Source organism: Acartia tonsa, chromosome 9 (genome assembly GCF_053477335.1).
Source record: "Acartia tonsa isolate MP-2025a chromosome 9, ASM5347733v1, whole genome shotgun sequence".
NCBI lineage: Eukaryota > Metazoa > Arthropoda > Copepoda > Calanoida > Acartiidae > Acartia > Acartia tonsa.
Window position 1 is genome coordinate 35032276 of NC_137268.1, and position 19602 is coordinate 35051877.

The 19602-nt window shown below is 38.4% G+C and overlaps 2 protein-coding genes across 7 annotated transcripts in view; one reads left to right on the forward strand and one right to left on the reverse strand.

Moving 5' to 3' along the window:
• Window positions 1-19602, forward strand: part of LOC145327655 (protein zer-1 homolog) — a 350140-nt gene that overhangs the window by 103367 nt on the left and 227171 nt on the right. The window lies entirely within an intron of this gene.
• On the reverse strand, window positions 863-17800 carry LOC145327506 (uncharacterized). The gene is made up of 15 exons (XM_080171052.1): window positions 17763-17800; window positions 10579-10627; window positions 10287-10451; window positions 9740-9824; window positions 6174-9387; window positions 5984-6099; window positions 5483-5547; window positions 5262-5305; window positions 4886-4942; window positions 4448-4496; window positions 3090-3254; window positions 2928-3012; window positions 1723-2850; window positions 1193-1307; window positions 863-1063 (listed from the first exon to the last, which is right to left on the reverse strand). Exons 1-14 carry the CDS (start codon window positions 17771-17773, stop codon window positions 1237-1239), a joined length of 5304 nt encoding a protein of 1767 aa, XP_080027178.1. The 5' UTR covers window positions 17774-17800; the 3' UTR covers window positions 863-1063; window positions 1193-1236.

Genomic DNA, 19602 nt, shown 5'->3' on the forward strand with positions numbered 1-19602 from the left:
GTATTGGGATCAATTTATTGCACTTAAACATTCTTTCAGAGAATTACTTGTAAAGTTATTCTCCAAGTAAATAAAATTATATAATTATGATCAAAGACATCCAAGGGTTGGGGGAGGTAAAGGGGTTGATTACCCCTTCCCCCCCCAAACGAATCTAAAACTTCTAAAAGCAAGGCTTTTCTACATTTGAGGTCAGTCCATCCAACTGTAAGAGATAACTCATATTGTTAGACATGTCAGAATAATTACATTATAAGCATATTCCTTAGACAATATGACAGAGCAGCTTTGTAATTTTGTCTCTATCAGTTAAAATTTTTCTATTTTACATATTGTTTATCATTTCTGCCTGTATGATAACACATAGCACCAGCAATATGAGCTCAAGACTCCATCTCCTTTGGATAAAAAAGATTTTTAAAGGGATAGTTGCACGAGGTGCATTTAATGAGTTGGGGGCACTTGTAGAAGTGAACCCATTTTTTTTTGTAGAATATATTTCTAGGTTAGCCATGAAGATATTTGAAATTAGAATAAATTTTTACCAGGCAGTTTTTGGAAGATTTCATGAATTATCTTGAAAAGTTAAAAATGCTACATGAACAGACTGACACACAGACCTATTTATAGAAAAGTTCCCTCTAAAAAGTGTAATGGACCTGAGTAACATAGCTATTACTTTGGAGACATCAGGTCCTAGACTATTAAAAGAATATTTTCTGACCAACTAAAACATCAAGTGTTTTTTTCTAGGAAAATAAAACAAACAAGTGAATAAATTTTTGGGCCATAAATTGAATTTTATATAATCATTCTCAGTACAAATTTCTACAAGTATGAAATTGAAAATGAAATTAAAACATTTTTCTTTTGATGTTTATTGAAAGAATTTTTCAAAGTTTCTTTTTCAGTTTGTATTTTTTTATAATCACATGAAATTCAACAGATAATATATAAAAACAATGCTTTAATTCTTCATGACAGGAATAGATAAGTAAAATCACATTATGTTATTGAAATTAATGATAAATTTTTCATTTTGTTTCTTTTAGTTCTCAAATACCTGAAAGTATATTTAATATTAAAATCATTAAAGGAATATCTTTTGTACCTTTTTACTTAAATTTATAAGTTGTCTATACCTTGTAAAATCTTATTTTCTATGAAATTATAGTAAATTTCTTTAAATTACCTGTATTGGGTATATTTCTATTGTTGTCACACATTGTTGATGAGCTATTCTATGCTGGCTGGTCTTGCAGTTGTAGTTGTTGTAAGCATTATAGCTCTTTCGTCAACAAGATGACCTAAAATTAGCATTTTTCTGGTTAGCTTCAAATCTTATTATTTTTTGCTTGTTTTGAGCTATAATGAAAATACAGTGTAAAAAATAAGATTCTAGAATTATTTCCTATTTTGTTTTAGCATAACAGGAATTAATATTTCATTTGAGGATTATTGAATTTTATCATTTGGAGTATACATTACTTATTCAAAAGAAATATATTGCCACAAACGAATCATGGAAAATGATGTAGCAGGTTTCATTGTATTTTAACAGTAGATTTTGACATATTATTTTAGGTTAGGTAAATGTTATTCATTGCCTTGCAGGGTTAGAGCCCCCAAAATAGAAGAAAAGCTACTGTGAAAATATGATGAAACCTGCTACTTTGTTTTCTTCCCATGATCCGAACAATTAATTGCGGATTAAATACTCACTAGAAATAGAGCAGGAGGATGAGGATGAAGTAGGTGATGATGAAAGTTGAAATACAAATCCACTTGGCATAGAACTGCTTAAGATGTAGCTGGAGGAAGAACTAGAGGAAATATTGAGTGAGCTGCTACTACTTGAAGAAATTCTATTAAATGAGGAGCTGCTGCTGCTAGATAAAGTGCTACAGCTGCTAGAAGAGAGGTTGCTGCAACTGTGAGATGATGAAGAACTGCTGCTAGATGAAGAGCTACAGGATGAGGAACAACTGTCAAATGAGGAGCTACTGCAACTACTGCTCGATGAGGAACTTTTGCTATATGAGGAACTACTGCTAGATGAGGATGTACTGCAAGATGAGGATGTACTGCTAGATGAGGAGCTACTGCTTGATGAGGAACTGCTGCTGGGTGAAGAGCTACTACTAGATGAGGAGCCACTGCTTAATGATGAACTACTGCTTGATGAGGAACTACTGCTAGATGAGGAGCTACTGCTTGATGAGGAGCTGCTGCTTGATGAGGAACTACTGCTAGATGAGGAGCTACTGTTTGATGAGGAACTACTGCTAGATGAGGAGCTACTGCTTAATGAGGAACTGCTGCTAGAATATGAGCTACTGCATGATAAGGAGCTACTGCTTGATGAGGAACTACTGCTGGATGAGGAGCTACTGCTTGATGTGGAACTACTGCTAGATGAGGAGCTACTGCTTGATGAGGAACTACTGCTAGATGAGGAGCTACTGCTTGATGAGGAACTACTGCTAGGTGAGGAGCTACTGCTAGATGAGGAACTACTGCTTGATGAGGAACTACTGCTAGATGAGGAGCTACTGCTAGATGAGGAGCTACTGCTTGATGAGGAACTACTGCTAGATGAGGAGCTACTGCTTGATGAGGAACTACAGCTTGATGAGGAACTACTGCTAGATGAGGAGCTACTGCTTGATGAAGAACTACTGCTAGATGAGGAGCTGCTACTTGAACTAGAGGATGAAGAGCTTATGATAAGTGATGTGCAATATTCCTCATCTGTTCCACAGGCATTTGTGAAACAGAGGTCTAATCTTCTGATGTGATTTGTTGCTGTGCTTAAAGCTATTTCACCATTGATTTCATAAAGAACACCTCCTAAAGTTTTCCATTGTTATAACTTTCTATCAATTTAAGACATATATTTTGTTTTAAAAAATGCAATAAACTTTTACCAATTTCAGCATAGAAATTCCATTTTTGCCATATTCTTCCAATTTTATCATAGCCTCCACTTGGATCTATATTTATGCAGTCAACCTAATTATTTGTCTATTGAATATATAAATATGCAAGTATATTTTTCATGGAATTTTCATTTTACAAATAAATCTTACCCTTGCATTTTCTATTGTTGAAGTATCAGTCCTAAATTCTAGATTACAAACAGCAAACTTTTCATCTTTCTCCAAAATGAGTTCTTGTGTAATCTTGGCTGGTCTTGTGGTCAAATCTTGCCATGTTGTCAGGGTATCAAATGGTAATCCATTTACATCTGGTTTCTATGGTCAAATTTTTAATGATATTAATTCTAATTAACTGTTAGACTGAAATAACAGGAAAAATGCACTGTAATGTAGGATTATTATAACCAAACTAAAATAATATAACAAATACCGGATCAAGTCAAGCTGAGTATGCCAATAGCCTGTTTTGGCACACGCTACTTGACTTGGGGGAATATTGGCATACTCTACTTGACTAGGGGGAATATTAGCATACTCTACTTGACTAGGGGGAATATTGGCACACTCTGCTTTACTTGTCAAAATATGCTTTTTCTAAAATTTTGAAATAATTTATGTATATATACTAGCGGTTCCACAACCGCCCCCCCTCCCCCCCCCCCTCGAAGTCTCTAGGGGCATTTGAGGGAAGGAGAGAGCTGAAAATCTCCTTAACATTTAAGTTTTAAAAAGAAAAACTATTGTAACAAAATCATGGTATTTTAAAGGACCAATAAGAAGCTTCATTGAAAGAAGAACCATAACAGTCCATCGATTAGTGAGATCTTTTATTTTGAAATTTTAATGGTTTTAGGCAAAATTTTTGTAACTTTTCTACTACTTGGAATAGAGAGCTCCTAGATGCTAGGGACGCAACTGCTAGTTTATATATTTTACGTACATAAAGTAGTAAATTTGTAGGTTGAATTATTATAACATAAATCGGAAAATATGTTAAATTCATCTTTTTTTATTTTTTTTTCATGCTGCTTTGTTTGCTAAACTATTGGCATACTATGCTTTACTTGATGAAATATTGGCATACTAAGTTTTACTTGGGGGAATATTGGCATACTCTACTTGACCAGGGGGAATATTGGCATACTCTACTTGACCAGGGGGAATATTGGCACGCTCTGTTTTACTTGTTGCCATTGGCACATTCAGCTTGACTTGATCCCAAATACCTTTATAATATCAGTCAACCTTAAGCTTTTATAGGTCGACTTAAAACTTCCATAGGTCAACCTATAGTCTTTTATGAACAGGGCTTGTGTTTTTGTTTGTTATAGATTAAGAGATTTGTTTGAAATATGCAATTTTAGGTCCATTCCATAAACAAATACTTTTTTCTATCCATTTGAGAGAAAATATGGGGCGAACTTCATCACCATTTATTTCATATAACAAAAAGAGCAGAAAGGAAAATTTTTTTGAGAATTATATTAAGTTTATTAAAATTTTGTTGCCTGTATGATGGAACATAGTACCAGCAGAAGAGTCTCAAGATGCCATATCCTAAATTATCAGGAGATTTATTAGAGAAATTTACTACAATGAATATATTACTACTAGCTTTTGGTTACATCCCAAAACCAGTTTAATACTAGAAATATACAATGTTTCTGCAATTTAGATTTTGATGAGTCATGGCCCCTAAGTAAATTAAAAATTTGTTGAAAACCTTTAGGTTATATTTCCCAGTATGGCTTCAAAACCGATAAATATATGCTAGATTAGAACCTGCTCTCAGCAATTCTGAAAAATCATGTATAGCATCGTATTACAGACAATTTTCTACTTATATTTAAATTAAAATCGTAAAATTAAAACCAGCGAAAAGCTCTCATAATACAATGCAATAGATAACTCTTTCAATTTTAAACATTTTAATAAAAAAATCTGACCTGAGTAACATATCTGTTACTGCAAAGACATTTGATGCTAGACTATTGCAAACAGCCCTGACCAAGTAGGATTTCAAGTGTTTTATTTTATTTGGTTTCGCACAAATATAATAAAACAAGTGAGAACTAAATATTTTTCCTGTCAAGTTTTAAGAAAAATAATTCTTTATAATCAATTAATTTTCTGATATTTCAAACATTATACATATTTTTGATTAAATTAAAGAATTTGAATAAGACTATTGATTTTAAGTACTATACTGTATTCTACAATAACACATTTGTTAAAAAAGTAAATATATATTATAGTATGTTTTTATCATAAGACAGGTATAACTAAATCGAATCACATATACTGTTACACTTGATTATTCACATTGCTGACATTAGTTTCTTCTTGTTTATCAAATTTTCATTTTCCTAAAATGATAAAAAGTTAGCATCTATTTATTTGTCATTTTCCTTTATGAACCAGCTTAAAAGTAATAACTAGTCAAATATTAAAATGCACTTTATTAAGAAAATAAATAACATATATAATTCATTTTCAATTTTACCTGAAACATTTCTGTTTGATCAAAAATATTTTTGTTAAGCCGAGATTGTGGGCAAAGCTGGTGTGGTTGTAAGTCTGATAAGTCGCATTTCCTTATATTGATGACCTAGATAGATGAAATGTTTTTAGATCTAAACTTTTTTGTGAATCAAGCTTATTACATTTTGTTTCGTTTTATTTTAACTATATTCTAGCCACTAAGCTACAATAACAGGATGTGTACTTGTCTATCTTACAAATAAAATTTTATAAATGGCTAATTTGTTAACAATTTTTAAACATTATATAAGAAACCTAAAAATGGAGAATTTTTTTCTCCTTGGAGGGGGGGGGGGGCGGGGGAGGGGAAGGTGGCACAATATTTTGGATGGCCCTTTCTAACATTAGTACTACGGTACTACTTCATATGTTAAAAAAAAAACATATATATTTTTTAACATAGAACGAGGAATTATAATCTTTAAAAAAAACCTGGTTGTCTTAGAAAAGAATTTTATTTTGACTCACAATGTAATTATCAATTTGCAACTTATACAACTTACTTGAAATTGAGCAAGATGATGAGAAAATAGATGAGGAACAAGACGACAGAGGGGAAGATTTTCCAGATGGTGTTGATGAAAGTTGTATAACAAATCCTTCCGGATTAGAGCTGCAACTAAAACAAGTTATGCGGTAAATTGACCTTAAAAATCTAATAAAATTACACTTCTTGAAAATTGTTTAATTTACCTTAAGAAGCCACTTGATGATGTACATTCTGCGCCAGATTCACATAGTAAAGGAGAACTTGAAGAGCAACTGGACAAAGAACTGGAACAACTACTTGGAAGAGAACTGCTTGAACATGATCCACCAATCCTACTGCTACTTGATGAAGGGCTTGAGATTAAACTGCTTGATGAGGGGCTACTATTAGATAATGAGCTACTACTTGTAGAGGAGCTACTGCTTGATGAAGATGAACTACTGCTTGATGAGGAACAGCTGTTAGGAGAAGAGATGCTGTAGGAGGAAGAACTACTGCTAGATGAAGAGCTGCTGCTGGAAGAGGAACTGCTGCTGCTAGAGGAACTGCTGCTAGATGAAGAACTACTGCTTGATGAGCAACAGCTGTCAGGAGAAGAGATGCTATAGGAGGAAGAACTACTGCTAGATGAAGAACTGCTGCTGCTAGAGGAACTGCTGCTAGATGAGGAGCCACTGCTTGATGAAGAACTACTGCTTGAAGAGGAACAACTGTCAGGAGAAGAGATGCTATAGGAGGAAGAACTACTGCTAGATGAAGAGCTGCTGCTGGAAGAGGAACTACTGCTTGATGAGGAACAGCTGTCGGGAGAAGAGATGCTATATGAGGAAGAACTACTGCTAGATGAAGAACTGCTGCTGCTAGATGAAGAACTCCTCTTGCTTGAGGAACTGCTGCTAGATGATGAGCTACTGCTTGATGAGGAACTACTGCTGGAAGAAGAGCTACTGCTTGATGAGGAACTACTGCTAGTAGATGATGAGCTACTACTTGATGAGGAACTGCTGCTAGATGAACTGCTGCTGCAAGATGAACTGCTGCTAGAGGAACTGCTACTAGAGGAAATGCTAGTGCTAGATGAACTGCTGCTGCTTGAGGAACTACAACTGCTAGAGGAACTGCTGCTAGAGGAACTGATACTGCTTGAGGAACTGCTGCTGCTAGAGCTACTGGTACTAGAGGAAATGATACTGCTAGAGGAACTACTACTGCTTGAGAAACTGCTGCTGCTTAAGCTATTACTACAGCTACTGCTGCTTGAGCTACTGCTAGAGAAACTGCTGCTGCTTGAGAAACTGCTACTGCTAGAGGAACTGCTACTACTTGAGGAACTGCTGCTGCTAGAGCTACTGCTACTAGAGGAACTGCTACTGCTAGAGGAACTACTACTGCTTGAGGAACTATTGCTAGATGAACTGCTGCTGCTTGAGCTACTGCTAGGGCTACTACTGTTTGAGCTACTGCAAGATGAACTGCTGCTACTACTTGAGGAACTACTGCTGCTATAGCTACTGCTATTAGATGAACTGCTGCTGCTAGAGGAACTACTAATGCTTGAGGAACTGCTGCTGCTGCTAGTACTACTGCAACTAGAGGAACTGCTACTGCTAGATGAACTACTGCTAGAGGAACTGCTACTGCTAGAGGAACTGCTGCTGCAAGAGCTACTGCTGCTGCTTGAGCTTCTACTGCTAGAGGAGCTTCTGCTGATACTAGAGGAACTGCTACTGCTTGAGGAACTGCTGCTGCTACAGTTGCTGCTGCTAGAGGTACTGCTGCTTGAGGAACTGCTGCTGCTAGAGGTACTGCTGCTTGATGAACTGCTGCTGCTAGAGGAACTGCTACTAGAGGAACTGCTACTGCTTGAGGAGCTGGTGCAGCTAGAGGAACTTCTGCTGCTGCTAGAAGAACTGCAACTGCTTGAGGAGCTGCTACTGCTAGAGCTACTGCTGCTAGATGAACTGCTACTAGATGAGGAACTGCTGCTGCTAGATGAGCTACTGCTGCTAGAGGAACTTTTGCTGCTGCTAGACGAACTGCTACTGCTAGAGCTACTGCTGCTAGACGAACTGCTACTAGATGAGGAACTGCTGCTGCTAGATGAGCTACTGCTGCTAGAGGAACTACTACTGCTTGAGGAACTGCTGCTGCTGCTAGTACTACTGCATCTAGAGGAACTGCTACTGCTAGATGAACTACTGCTAGAGGAACTGCTACTGCTAGAGGAACTGCTGCTGCAAGAGCTACTGCTGCTGCTTGAGCTTTTACTGCTAGAGGAGCTTCTGCTGATACTAGAGGAACTGCTACTGCTTGAGGAACTGCTGCTGCTAGAGCTGCTGCTGCTAGAGGTACTGCTGCTTGATGAACTGCTGCTGCTAGAGGTACTGCTGCTTGATGAACTGCTGCTGCTAAAGGAACTGCTGCTAGAGGAACTGCTACTGCTTGAGGAGCTGCTGCAGCAAGAGGAACTTCTGCTGCTGCTAGAAGAACTGCAACTGCTTGAGGAGCTGCTACTGCTGCTAGACGAACTGCAACTAGATGAGAAACTGCTGCTGCTAGATGAGCTACTGCTGCTAGAGGAACTTTTGCTGCTGCTAGAAGAACTGCTACTGCTTGAAGAGCTGCTACTGCTAGAGCTACTGCTGCTATTGGAACTGCTACTAGATGAGGAACTGCTGCTAGAGGAACTGCTGCTGCTAGATGAGCTACTGCTGCTAGAGGAACTGCTACTAGAGCTACTGCTGCTGCTGCTAGAAGAACTGCTACTGCTTGAGGAACTGCTGCTGCAAGAGCTACTGCTGCTGCTTGAGCTTCTACTGCTAGAGGAACTGCTGCTAGAGGAGCTTCTGCTAGACGAACTGCTGCTAGATGAACTGCTGCTAGAGGAACTACTGCTGCTAGAGAAACTACTAGATAAGGAACTGCTGCTGCTAGAGGAACTACTGCTAGAGGAACTGCTGCTAGATGAACTGCTGCTAGAGGAACTACTGCTGCTAGAGGAACTACTGCTAGAGGAACTGCTGCTAGATGAACTGCTGCTGCTAGAGCTACTGCTGCTAGAGCTACTGCTGCTAGATGAACTGCTGCTAGGGGAACTGCTGCTTGATGAGGAGCTACTGCTTGACAAGGATCTACTGCTAGAGGAAATGCTACTACTAGAGGAACTACTGCAGGTAGAGGAACTACTGCTTGATGAGGAACTGCTGCTAGATGAGGAAGTGCTGCTGGATGAAGAGCTACTGCTAGAGGAACTACTGCTTGATGAGGAACTACTGCTGGAAGAAGAGCTTGTAACAAACGTTGAGCAATGTTGTTGTCCACCGCCACAAGTACTCGAAAAGCATAGTTCTAGTTTTCTTATGTTATTTGTTGCTGTATTTACTGATATTTCTGCTGCAATATTGTACAAAACACCACCTAAATAAAACAATTTGATTATCAAACTTTATATTATTCTACTTTTGTATTTTAAGACTTAGTTTTAAAATATCTCTAAAACAGATTTTTCAATCAAAAGCCCGATAAAGTTATTTACATCTTTATAACAACTGGTTAATAAGTATTAATTAAATGTTCAAAGATAATAAATTAGCTCTATATAGCTCTACAAAGTGTCATTTTAAGGGGTTTCCGTTCCCACGATCTCATCCTAACTCATCCCTAATTTTATGACGTCACACGGCACATATTTTAGGACACTTTGTAAAGCTCCTGAAAAGAAGATTGTGCACAAACTTTAAAATTTGCCATGAAATACTAGAATTATTACCAATTTTTGCATAAGTGTTCCATTTTTGCCATATTCTACCAATTTTCTTGAAGTGTCCACTTGGGTCAATATTTAGACAATCAACCTATTGTAAAATTACAAAGTTTAGTAAAGTGACCTATGCATCCAAAGTATTTTAAGAAAAATTCAAGTGAAAATTTCCACTGTATTTCCCTTTTCTTACCCATTTTCCTTTTGTTACAACACAAAACAAGTTTTACGCCAACATTATGCCACATAATCATACAAAATATTTTAGCAATTTCAGCAATTTACATCCCCTGTGTATAAGAAAGAGAGTGGACACTAGGCTGTTTATTACACTAGTCCCCAAAGTTTTATAATAACATTTTCTTATTTGTTAGCTTAACATCTTTTGGGGATTTTAGGGATTTTGATTGGTTGTTTCATTAAGTTGAGTGTTCAAACATTTCAACCACTAACTTTGATCAACAGAAGGGGTATTTTGTGTATCATCAATGGGGATGTACATAAATTTATCTGCAGTTGTCTTATCCCTTTAGATTTCTGAAAAGAAACTTCTTACCCTTGCATTTTCTATTACATTTGTATCAGTCCTGAACTCCAAGTTACATATTGCAAACTTGTTATCCTTCTCAAAGATCAATTCTTCAGATATCTTGGCTGGTGCTCTGCTAGTAGCATGCCATGGGGTCAAGGTGTCGAAGGGCAATCCATGAACTTCAGATTTCTAAATAAGTGGCAAATTATGTTGAATGTTTTTTTTCCAGTATGGCTTCGAAAACGATCAATATTTGAACCAGTTATCAGTTAAATCATTTAAAGCATTGTACAGAAAAAAATGGTAATTATCCTGCCTGAACGATGGTACATAGCACCAGGAAAACGAGCTCCAGTCGCCATCTCCTACAATTAGATTTGTAGCTGTCTATAGTGCCTTAGCAAAATTGGGAAACATGTCACTGCTTTTGGCCTACCTATTCTATTGACGTCAGACAATACCCTATACCCCACCTCTATCTAGGGGGTTTCTTTCCCCATTCCCTTTCTCTTTCCCTCTACTATGACGTCAATAGAATAGGTTGGCCAAAAGTGAAGACATTTATCTCCATTTTGCTGTGACACTATAGACAGCTACTTACATTATTTTCTTTAAGTAGCGGCTACACCCCTAGAGGATTCTATGGTGCACTTGAAGGGATTATGGGCTAGGAAAGACGACACTTTACTTTTAATTTTAATAACAAATATATTTAAAAACATTTCCTGGACCTATGGAAAGCTTCATTGTAAAGAAGAACCATATCGATTCAGCAATTAATAAGACAAAAAAGCTTACAAATAGGATATCAATTTTCTCATTGAAATATTTAATAATGTTCTTATAGGGTAATTTACTGGAGAAGAAATATTGGGTATAGTCCTTTCCATGACATCGCTCCATATGGGGCGATGATTTTAATTGATCGCCTCTTATGACAAGGGGCGATGTATTGGCTCCTTGAAAGGAGCGATTTAATAGCCCCTTATAACAAGAGGCGATGTTATGACTCCTTGAAAGGAGCGATTTGATAGCCCCTTGCCCTAAGAGGCGATTAAATGATCCTTTATCGCTCCATAATCGCTCCTTCTAAAGAGGTAATGATATGTCCTCTTATCCCAAGGGGCTATTTAATAAAATATCGCCTCTTCATGGCCCCTTCACGATTTTATATATATATCTGAGTTCCTTGATGGCCCCTACATCGCTCCTTCATCTCTCCTTCTTGAAATTTATATTACATTGTACTTACTTTGATGGCCCCTACATCGCTCCTCCATCGCCCCTTCATCGCTCCTACATCGCTCCTTCATCTCTCCATCTTGAAATTTATACTACATTGTACTTTGATGGCCCCTACATCGCTCCTCCATCGCCCCTTCATCGCTCCTACATCGCTCCTTCATCTCTCCTTCTTGAAATTTTTATTACATGGTACTTTGATGGCCCCTACATCGCTCCTCCATCGCTCCTCCATCGCCCCTTCATCGCTCCTACATCGCTCCTTCATCTCTCCTTCTTGAAATTTACATTACATTGTACTTTGATGGCCCCTACATCGCTCCTCCATCGCCCCTTCATCGCTCCTCCATCGCCCCTACATCGCTCCTTCATCTCTCCTTCTTGAAATTTACATTACATTGTACTTTGATGGCCCCTACATCGCTCCTCCATCGCCCCTTCATCGCTCCTCCATCGCCCCTACATCGCTCCTCCATCGCCCCGTACATCGCTCCTTCATCGCCCCTTCATCGCTCCTACATCGCTCCTTCATCTCTCCTTCTTGAAATTTATATTACATTGTACTTTGATGGCCCCTACATCGCTCCTCCATCGCCCCTTCATCGCTCCTACATCGCCCCTACATCGCTCCTTCATCTCTCCTTCTTGAAATTTATATTACATTGTACTTTGATGACCCCTACATCGCTCCTCCATCGCCCCTACATCGCTCCTACATCGCCCCTACATCGCTCCTTCATCTCTCCTTCTTGAAATTTATATTACATTGTACTTACTTTGATGGCCCCTACATTGCTCCTCCATCGCCCCTTCATCGCTCCTACATCGCCCCTACATCGCTCCTCCATCGCCCCTTCATCGCTCCTACATCGCCCCTACATCCCTCCTCCATCGCCCCTTCATCGCTCCTACATCGCCCCTACATCGCTCCTTCATCTCTCCTTCTTAAAATTTATATTACATTGTACTTTGATGACCCCTACATCGCTCCTCCATCGCCCCTACATCGCTCCTACATCGCCCCTACATCGCTCCTTCATCTCTCCTTCTTGAAATTTATATTACATTGTACTTTGATGGCCCCTACATCGCTCCTCCATCGCCCCTTCATCGCTCCTACATCGCCCCTACATCGCTCCTTCATCTCTCCTTCTTGAAATTTATATTACATTGTACTTTGATGGCCCCTACATCGCTCCTCCATCGCCCCTTCATCGCTCCTCCATCGCCCCTACATCGCTCCTTCATCTCTCCTTCTTGAAATTTATATTACATTGTACTTTGATGACCCCTACATCGCTCCTCCATCGCCCCTACATCGCTCCTACATCGCTCCTCCATCGCCCCTTCATCGCTCCTTCTCCAAATTTATATTACTTTGTACTTTTATGGCCCCTACATCCCCTACATCGCTCCTCCATCACCCCTTCATTGCTCCTCCATCGCCCCTTCATCGCTCCTACATCGCCCCTTCATCGCTCCTACATAGCCCCTACATCGCTCCTTCATCTCTCCTTCTTATAATTTATATTACATTGTACTTACTTTGATGGCCCCTACATCGCTCCTCCATCGCCCCTACATCGCTCCTACATCGCCCCTACATCGCTCCTTCAATGATGATGAATAGATGGATAGATTGATAGATGGAGAGATGGATAGATGAATAGATGGATAGACGGATAGATGGACAGATGGACAGATAAACAGATGGACAGATGGAGAGATGGATAGATAGATAGATGGATAGATTGATAGATGGAGAGATGGATAGATTAATAGATGGATAGATGAATAGATGATTAGATGGATAGATGGATAGATGGATAGATGGATAGATGAAGAGATGGATAGACGAATAGATAAAGAGATGGACAGATGGAGAGATGAATAGATGGATAGAAGGATAGACTGATAGATGGAGAGATGGATAGATGAATAGATGGATAGATGGATAGATGGACAGATGGACAGATGGACAGATGGACAGATGGACAGATGGACAGATGGATAGATGGATAGATGGATAGATGGATAGATGGATAGATGGATAGATGGATAGATGGATAGATGGATAGATTGATAGATTGATAGATTGATAGATTGATAGATGCTTAGATAGATAGATAGATAAACTAAGTTGAAAAGTGGAATATGGCTATTGGCGAACCGCCACTATAAATAAAGGGTAGTGAAGGATCAGCTGAGCCGCTAGGCCCTTTGGAATCAGCTGTTTAGATAGATAGATAGATAGATACATAGATTGATAGATATTATTGGCATGCATGAGGCGGGCTACATTGAGTGGTAATGACCATGATACCCTGGCAATGTGTAGTTGCTGCAATACTCGCTGTAATATTAATTTAGCAGCAGGGGGGACTCGTCTTGCATGCAAAACGAGTTTAGATAGATAGATAGATAGATAGATAGATAGATAGATAGATAGATAGATAGATAGATAGATAGATAGATAGATAGATAGATAGATAGATAGATAGATAGATAGATAGATATATAGATAGATAGATATATAGATAGATATATAGATAGATAGATAGATAAATAGATAAATAGATAGATAGATAGATTGATAGATTGATAGATTGATAGATTGATAGATGGATAGACAGACAGATGGATAGATGGATAGATGGATAGACGGATAGATGGATAGATGAATAGATGGATAGATGGATAGACAGACAGACAGATAGACAGACAGACAGACAGACAGACAGATAGATAGATGGATAGACAGACAGATGGATAGAAGGATAGATGGATAGATGGATAGATGGATAGATGGATAGACAGACAGACAGATAGACAGACAGACAGACAGACAGACAGATAGATAGATGGATAGACAGACAAATGGATAGAAGGATAGATGGATAGATGGATAGATGGATAGATGGATAGATGGATAGATGGATAGATGAATAGATGAATAGATGAATAGATGAATAGATGAATAGATGGATAGATGGATAGACAGACTGACATTCTACCTTGTATTATAGCAGCTTCTCCTTGTATCTATGACCTCTATTTTAAATTGCAATGTTAGATTACTCATTTGAATAGATTACTTAATAAATATATTAAAAAAATATATTGAGTTTTTTATTTTGTTTTTTTTATGTTTTTTTTCAGATAAGGTAAAATGATGTTTTATTTGTAGAAGGGGCGTTGTAGGGGCCATATAAATATATTAAAAATATATTAAGTTTTTATTTTGTTTTCTTCTTAGTTACCATCTATGTATTGCAATGTATTGCAAATTTAAGGAAGGAGGGATGTAGGGGCGATGGAGGAGTGATGTAGGGGATATCAAGTTGCAATGTAATATAAATTTGGAGAAGGAGCAATGGAGTGGCGATGAAGGGGCGAAGTAGGGGCCATCAAAGTGCAATGTAATACTAATTTGGAGAAGGAGCGATGTAGGGGCCATCAAAGTACAAAGTAATATAAATTTGGAAAAGGATCGATGTAGGAGCCATCAAAGTAGAATGTAATATAAATTTGGAAAAGGAGCGATGTATGGGCCAGCAAAGTAAGTACAATGTAATATAAATTTCAAGAAGGAGAGATTTAGGGGCGATGAAGGAGCGATGTAGGGGCCATCAAAGTACAATGTAATATAAATTTCAAGAAGGAGAGATGAAGGAAAAATGTAGGGGCGATGAAGGAGCGATGAAGGGGCGATGGAGGAGCGATGTAGGGGCCATCAAAGTACAATGTAATATAAATTTCAAGAAGGAGAGATGAAGGAGCGATGTAGGGGCGATGGAGGAGCGATGTAGGGGCCATCAAAGTATGTACAATGTAATATAAATTTCAAGAAGGAGAGATGAAGGAGCGATGGAGGAGCGATGTAGGGGCCATCAAAGTACAATGTAATATAAATTTCAAGAAGGAGAGATGAAGGAGCGATGTAGGAGCGATGTAGGGGCGATGGAGGAGCGATGTAGGGGCCATCAAAGTAAGTACAATGTAATATAAATTTCAAGAAGGAGAGATGAAGGAGCGATGGAGGAGCGATGTAGGGGCCATCAAAGTAAGTACAATGTAATATAAATTTCAAGAAGGAGAGATGAAGGAGCGATGTAGGGGCGATGTAGGAGCGATATAGGGGCGATGGAGGAGCGATGTAGGGGCGATGGAGGAGCGATGTAGGGGCGATGGAGGAGCGAAGTAGGGGCGATGGAGGAGCGATGTAGGGGCCATCAAAGTAAGTACAATGTAATATAAATTTCAAGAAGGAGAGATGAAGGAGCGATGTAGGGGCGATGTAGGAGCGATATAGGGGCGATGGAGGAGCGATGTAGGGGCCATCAAAGTAAGTACAATGTAATATAAATTTCAAGAAGGAGAGATGAAGGAGCGATGTAGGGGCGATGTAGGAGCGATATAGGGGCGATGGAGGAGCGATGTAGGGGCAATGGAGGAGCAATGTAGGGGCGATGGAGGAGCGATGTAGGGGGCGATGGAGGAGCGATGTAGGGGCCATCAAAGTAAGTACAATGTAATATAAATTTCAAGAAGGAGAGATGAAGGAGCGATGTAGGGGCGATGGAGGAGCGATGTAGGGGCGATGGAGGAGCGATGTAGGGGCCATCAAAGTACAATGTAATATAAATATCAAGAAGGAGAGATGAAGGAGCGATGTAAGGGGATGGAGGAGCGATGTAGGGGCCATGGAGGAGCGATGTAGGGGCGATGGAGGAGCGATGTAGGGGCGATGGAGGAGCGATGCAGGGGCGATGGAGGAGCGATGTAAGGGCCATCAAAGTAAGTACAATGTAATATAAATTTCAAGAAGGAGAGATGAAGGAGCGATGTAGGGGCCATGGAGGAGCGATGTAGGGGCGATGGAGGAGCGATGTAGGGGCCATCAAAGTACAATGTAATATAAATATCAAGAAGGAGAGATGAAGGAGCGATGTAGGGGCGATGTAGGAGCGATGAAGGGGCGATGGAGGAGCGATGTAGGGGCCATCAAAGTACAATGTAATATAAATTTCAAGAAGGAGAGATGAAGGAGCGATGTAGGGGCGATGTAGGAGCGATGAAGGGGCCATGGAGGAGCGATGTAGGGGCCATCAAAGTACAATGTAATATAAATTTCAAGAAGGAGAGATGAAGGAGCGATGTAGGGGCGATGGAGGAGCGATGAAGGGGCGATGGAGGAGCGATGTAGGGGCCATCAAAGTACAATGTAATATAAATTTCAAGAAGGAGAGATGAAGGAGCGATGTAGGGGCGATGTATGAGCGATGTAGGGGCGATGGAGGAGCGATGTAGGGGCCATCAAAGTACAATGTAATATAAAATTCAAGAATTAGAGATGAAGGAGCGATGTAGGGGCGATGTAGGGGCGATGTAGGGGCCATCAAAGTACAATTTAATATAAATTTCAAGAAGGAGAGATGAAGGAGCGATGTAGGGGCGATGAAGGAGTGATGAAGGGGCACTGGAGGTAAAGGACTATGGAGGGGCGATGGAGAGGCTATGAAGGAGCCATCATGGGGCTATAGTATAGCCTCTTATCATAAGAGGCGATATTAACGCCCCTTCAAAGGAGCTATTAAGAGGCCATGAAGGAGCTATAGCATAGCCTCTTATCATAAGAGGCGATATGAACGCTCCTTAAAAGGGGCTATCACATCGCTCCATATGATAAGAGGCTATGCTATAGCTCCTTGAAGGAGCTATAGAAAATCATCGCCCCATATGGAGCGATGTCATGGAAAGGACTATACCCGAAATATTAATTATAAAAGGTTACTAATAATTCCCCCCCTAAAATTACAATTAAAAACCTTACATTATATTGACGGTTCAAGTGACTTATGGAGATCCTTTCAATCTAAAAATGTAATTCTATATCATGCTTCAACGTTTTACATTAAAATGACCAAAATCTGATATTTATTAGATCTGCCATGCTTAGTTTTTCAGAGGTTGGCTGATAATGGAGGTCTGGCTTTTAAAATGGACTTATTGGTTGGTTGATACGGTTGAGTGTCCAAACGTTTCAACAACTAATTATGATTTAAAGAAGGGGTAATTTTGTGTATCATCATTAGGGATGTACAAAGTACATCAATTCTTTGGTCATTGTCTTATCCCTTTAGATCTCTGGGGTAACATAGCTGTATTTAGTACAAGTACAAAGTGGATTATTAAACAATAACATTATGAACATGCAGTAAGAAATGAAAATGAGGTAAGAAAAAAAATAAATTTTACCTAGGTAACATAGCTGTTACATCAAAGACATTTGGTGCTGGACTATTTAGAATTAGAGCACAAGGCTAGCTGATAATTCAGGTGTTATGCACTGGAAATCAGACAATTACCAATTTGACAATGGGTCATTAAACAAAATAAAGGTAGTGAGAAATTACTTTTTTTGTTTAAGGGGGGGGGGTGTGGTGATTAAAGTAAAAGAATAGAGGGTGCACGAGCTACATGAGCTATATGTTGACATGGCGTCAGAAATATAAACACAGTCAAGTAATAACAGGACAGAAAGCAATTTACTAGCAGATATATGGTTCTCCACCACTTTAGCCAGGTAGTTGTCTGGGCTATACTTATACATTTATAATTGACATTCTTGTTTTAAAACACTATCAAAAATATAATTAATCATTCATTTTATTTGTAAAAAAAAAGTTTCAGATCAACTGCAGTTCATGGTTAAATATTCCTGGTAACGAATATTTCCAAAAATCTATGAATTTTAAAGGCTGCTAGCTGCCAAACGGCTGAACGTACAGATTATTCCCGCACACTGTTTTAAGTGGTATAAGAAGGCCTACAAATAATCTGGAATAGCCATAAATCAATAATGCATAATCATCTTCCAGTGCAGAGCATTACGCGAAAAAGACCTATTTTACGCGTTTTTTCTTCAATGAAGCTTTCAGTGTGCATCATTGGATCTTGGCTATTCCAGATTATTTTTAGGCCTTCTTATACCGCTGAAAATGGTGTGTGGCTAGAAGCCTTTAAAATTCATAGATTGGAAATATTCGTTAACAGGAATATTTTACCGTGAGCTGCAGTTGATCCAAAGTTTCTTATGAGACATTAAAAAACATACGGAAAAAATTTTAATTCACACCTTTTAGTTTTAATCGTCCAAACCTTAAAGTTAAAATGATTCATTGCATATGAAAATAATCCGTCATCAAAAATAGATAACAATCATATTATATTTAAACCGAATGATAACGAGTAAGAATTGCCCTACATATTTCTATAATCATATAAGGTTCCATTTAAATAGTTGTTGTCTATTGTTTGAGTTGTTAAACTTCGCTTTTAATAATTTTATCATTCTTAGTTTAGAACAAATTTGTTGAATAGTTCCTTTCGTGGCAACGCCCCTTAAGGAGCGATTCGTCGTATTTTTAAAAATGGCTTTTGATTGCCCCACAGGGCTAGGCAATTGGCCCCGCAGGGTTAGAGCCCCCCATAGGGGCTAGAAATAGAAGAAAAGCTACTGTGAATAAAACGAAGAATCGCCCCTTAAGGGACTATACCCCAAATTTGTTCTGGGTTCTCTTTACTTACTTCTTTCCTTTCCTTAAATAGTCTTGAAATAAAAATTTTAAAGATTTTTGACAGGTATTTAAAAAATTTATAACTTTTAAAGTACAGAGGCTAAGTTTAAACGTACAGCATTAAATCTATGATTTAAATGATTTATATTTTTAAAAGTAGGTTAAGGTTTATCATAAAATGAATAATAATAATTATAATCATATGAAGAACACGAACTTAATTTTTTAATCTTAATCATAGACAATTCAATTGTTATCATAAGTTCATTCAGATTTTTTGTCTATGATTTTTATTGCCAGTGCTCAGTAGTTGGAAAAAAAGTAAAATTGACAAGAAAAACAAATTTATTTTATGATATGACTTTATTTACTTCATATTTTCCTCGTTTATTTAATTTTATATGTTTGTGTCTGTATTTATTCAGGGATCTAAAGGGATTAGACAATGACCGGTAAATTGATGTGCATCCACGATGATGGTACACAAAATTACCCCTTCTGTAGATTACAATTAGTGG

Coding starts and splice junctions, on each gene's coding strand:
- LOC145327506 (XM_080171052.1), bottom strand. Junction 4,943..5,261: donor AAGAAACTAATGTCAGCAAT/GTGAATAATCAA, acceptor CTACTTGGTCAG/GGCTGTTTGCAATAGTCTAG. Junction 4,497..4,885: donor GTAACAGATATGTTACTCAG/GTCAGATTTTTT, acceptor CTGATAATTTAG/GATATGGCATCTTGAGACTC.